General features: G+C 58.3%; 1 protein-coding gene across 1 annotated transcript; it reads right to left on the reverse strand.

Moving 5' to 3' along the window:
- Positions 1 to 1,263: 1,263 nt before the first annotated feature.
- On the reverse strand, positions 1,264 to 2,448 carry LOC136196889 (uncharacterized). The gene has a single exon (XM_065986552.1). It carries the CDS (start codon positions 2,446 to 2,448, stop codon positions 1,264 to 1,266), a length of 1,185 nt encoding a protein of 394 aa, XP_065842624.1.
- Positions 2,449 to 4,301: the final 1,853 nt, after the last annotated feature.

The raw sequence follows: 4,301 nt of genomic DNA on the forward strand, positions 1-4,301 counted from the left end.
CGCCCCCGCCGACTGTTTATTTAGATACGCCCGCCCCGCCCAGCGAACTTGACACCTTTGCGAAATCTGCACCCGCCAGTCAAATTGCTTTTCCATCTGCCCAGCGCTTTGATCTTCTCTTCCGGGCATCCGACGCGCGCCGCCGCCGTTACAGCGCCAATGCAAAGGCTGTGCCCGGAAAAACGATCGGCGTCGTAGCCCCGCCTTTGCAGCACCTCCCGCATCGCGGCTACCAATCGCCGTCGTGTCAGAGGGTCCCCGTTCGGGAACCGGAACAGAGGGCCTTTTCCCGCCCCTCGTATCGCGAGGTATTGTAACAGCGACGATACGGGGCACATTCCATCCCGCACGCGTCCGAGGAACGCGAACGCTTCTTTGCCAAGTTCCGTCTTCGAAAACTTCACTCAAATCCGAGCCCATGACAGATTTACGCGGTCGTCCTCGGCGACGTCGGCGTAGATCAAGTGTCGTCGCTCGTCGAACTCCTCCGACGAATTCACGAGAAACTCGGCCGTGCGTAGGCACCCGAAGAATCCGACGCAGGTGGCGGCCTACAGCAGCGCGCCCTTGTAGCGATCGGTCAGCCCGCGCCACTTTGTCCGCAGCGCGTTCAGCGCCGATGCGTCGATTGGTAAGCGTTGGTCCCCGCCGCTGCGCCCTTGCTCTGCCTGCTCTCGCTTGATTCCTCGCAGGACTAACGCCAACTGCGGTGGCCTCGGCGTCGTCGGATCCCCCCCTTCGCTTTCGACATGCAGATTCCGGACTGCCGAAGGGTATGCCCTAATCGTCGAAGCCTTGCGACCCTTCTCCGCGAGCGACGAGACAAACAGACGCAACGTGTGTTCGCTTGTAGGTATCGGCGAGAGGGAAACCCTCTCGCAGAACTCCAGATACGTCTTCTGCGAAGACGAGTACGCTCTACGCTTCCCGACGGCCAGACCGCGGCTCATGTAACGCCGACGAGCGACTTCCAACTCGGCGATCCCCAGTCGGGGTCCGCTGTCGCCAGTTCGTCGAGCGCCGCCACGATTCTTCCTGAAAGCGTTACCAGTTCCAGACGTTTTTCCTGCAACACACCCCGGGTTAGCTCGCCTCTTGACAACGCGTCCGCAACTCGATTCTGGGCTCCAGGCAGATGCTCCGCGCGTATCGAGCAGTTGAACTGAGCCGACGACATCATCAGTGCCTTCAGCAAGCGCAACAGCGCCCCGTCTCGCGTCGACCCCGCATTGCACGCAGCCACCACCCTGCTTTTGTCCGATTTCAGCCGCACTGTAGAACCGATCCAGCTTTTCCCGACAGCAAACAAGCCGCCAATACCGGGTACATTTCCTTCGGGGCTATCGAGCAGCTCTGCCAGGCCTGTGTCCATCGCGCAGCAAACCCCTGCCACGGCGTGACAGAGACGAGCACCGCGCCGAAGCGCCATGAGCCCGACGCATCTGTTTGCAGCTGCGCTCGCTGCCGACCTGATTGCAGCGCCGACATCAAGCCAATACCGTTCCACTGAGTCGCAAATGCCAACCACCACTCCACGTCGCGACGCGCTTCCTGGCTAATACGCACCCTATGATGGAGCTTCCTCGGCACGCGGGACAGCTCGATCAATCGCCTCACGAACGCGCGACCCGGGCAAATAATCGACGCCGCGTGATGAAGCAAGCCAATGAGCGACAAGAGCTCTCGTTTCTTCCACGCTCTTGACCACCGAAGCGACTGCAGCGCCTCCGTGAGCTTCTCTCGCAGTCGTCGCAGTTTCTCAGCCGACAGGCGCAGCTCGCCGCGCACCGTATCCAATTCTATGCCGAGGAACTCCTGCGTCGTAGCCGGGCCGCCAATTTTCTGCAACGCCACCGGCAAACCCAGCGACCGACACGTTTCCAGCGCCCGCCGCAAATTCTCCGCGCTCTCGGCCAAGCCTCCTCTACCAAAAAACAAGAAATCGTCCAGGTAGTGAAGGCCGCAAGAGACCCCCTTCGCCCGCATGACCCAGAGCAGCGCGTCGGCCACGGCGGAGAATATCTTGTGCGCCGAACGCAGCCCAAACGTCAGCGCCGCGTCTAGCCCCACGTGCCCCTTCCACTGCACTTCCAACAGCGGACGGTCTGCCGGATGAACGGGAATCATCCGGTAGGCCGCCTTTAGGTCCAACTTCGCTAGCAAGGCTTCGTTCCCAAGCTGCAACGCCAGCCTCGCGGCGTCTTCAAGCCGGGCATACTGCAGCCCCGCAAGCGCCGAATTCACCCCATCGTTGACGCTGGCTCCCTCTGGCGCCGATAAGTTCACGATGAGTCTCCACTTGCCCGGCTGATGCGGCTTGGGGATCACCCCAAAGGGGCTCACGTGGGATACAAGATCTTCTGGCGGGGACCAACCAGCCGCCGCGCCCGTATCTTGCCTTCCAGATAGGCGTCCTACGACTCCGGAATTAGCGTTTGCCAATCCCATGTTACGTCGAGTGCTCCGCAAGGGGCAGCCGCGCTGGAAGCCAATGCAAAAACCCTGAGACAACCCAGTGCAAATGTACTGCACGAACTGACGGTCAGGATGTGACGCTAAGCCGTCTACCCACTCCTCAACCTGGACTGGGGACGACACAGCAGCCAACGCGGCCGGCAACGGCGACTCCGACGACTGGTTGCACGCGGCAATCGCCGCTAAATCGTCGCCGTAACGGTACCGTCCGTTTATCACGTTGCACTCCGCGACCGTTACCGCGACACCTGCCGACGAAAAGACAAGTAAAAACGGTTCAAGACCCGAAACCACCACGCGCCACAAAAGAAACGAACGTGGCACAAGCTACCCGCGAAATAAAGAAAGGAAGGAACCCACCGCGCCATGTGGCAAAGCCATGAGCACCTCTCGCCTCGTCGTCCCTGGCACCAACGTAATACCGACCCGTGACTCAACACCAACAAAACGGCACGCCGACAGAAAAACGAAAACGAAAAAAAGAAAAACCGCAACGAAGGCCAACACGCCGCCTGCGCGGAAACACCCGTCTTTGCGCCACACGACACCCTGAGCGCCGCTAGTCTTTGCCTTTTGCCCTAGGAACGCGCGTCACTGAGCGGTTACGTTTTTGCTCCCCGTCCTCCTCGGCTCCCGGGCACTCGGACACGCGATGCCAGCCACCGCACTGCACGCACTCGTGTCGAAACCGGCAAGCCGCGCCGTAACGACAGCTCTCGCGGTAATTCCAATCAAAGCACGCCCCTTTGCCCTTCCGGCCGCGACCCGGGCGGTTTCGCTCGTCAGGATCTGACTACACGCGCCCTGGGCATTGACTCTCCGTGTGATATCGATCGCCGCAGCTGGCACAGCGAGCTGGCAGCGACCCCTCCCGTTGCAGCCGCTTCCGGCCTCATGAACGTACGCGGAAATAACGTGCCGTGCGGGCGAGACCAGTCCAAACCGGGCTGCGCCGCGGCAAGCGTAGGAAACGAACGTCGTACTCGCGCCACCTTTCCGCGGGAAACGCGGACGCCTCCTGCAGAATCAGCCGCATGTACCCGAGCATCATCGTCGCTTCGTCGCGATGACGTGAGCACTGAATAATTGTGTACGCTGCGAAGCAGGCGGCCCAACTCGTCAGATCCGGAACCGGGCGGAGCTTCCTGCGGGTACCCGTAACCAGCTCACTCAATGGGTTGGCCTTTTTTAGCGTTGCCAGTGGAGTGAGGTTCTCGGCCAGAAGTTCCGCCATGTTCACAAACTTTTTGGACACAATTCGTGCCACTGCAGATAGTGCCAAAGAATGGAGGAATTGGGGTAAAATATAATTCATCCATTACTTATTTTCATTGAGCAATATGACCTTTTAGTATTGACAGAGAGAGTGCAGCATTCCGCGCCTGGATGGATTATCACTCACCCAAGTGCCGTTGAAATTACGAGGGTTCGGCTAAAGCTATGGAAAACAAGGGAGCAGTTGTTCTGTTCTCAAGGTCGATCGAAAAATATAAACTGGGGTAATTTTTATAATTATTCGTACATACCTTGAACGAAAGTGCAGATATACGACGTTTATTGGAGACGGTGACTCCAGCTCATATGATGCGGTGAAACGAATTTACGGCGAAGAGCACCCAGTGCGGAAGCTTGATTGGGTTGGTCACGTGCATAAGAGGATGGGTGCTCATCTCCGTAAATTCGTTTCTGAAAACAAAAAGATAATTATCAATGACGGAGGACGTGTCAATGGAGCAAATCGCCTCACGCACTTCATGATTGACCAGTAAGTGTAATTGACATCGCTCATAGCAAGACATCTAAGTTTCTTTAGCTTGAGTTCGAAC

This window comes from Oscarella lobularis, chromosome 16, assembly GCF_947507565.1.
Source record: "Oscarella lobularis chromosome 16, ooOscLobu1.1, whole genome shotgun sequence".
Lineage (NCBI taxonomy): Eukaryota > Metazoa > Porifera > Homoscleromorpha > Homosclerophorida > Oscarellidae > Oscarella > Oscarella lobularis.

What these genes read in the sequence shown, in the direction of transcription:
- LOC136196889 (XM_065986552.1), bottom strand. Translation starts at nt 2,448, where the DNA reads ATGGGATTGGCAAACGCTAATTCCGGAGTCGTAGGACGCCTATCTGGA.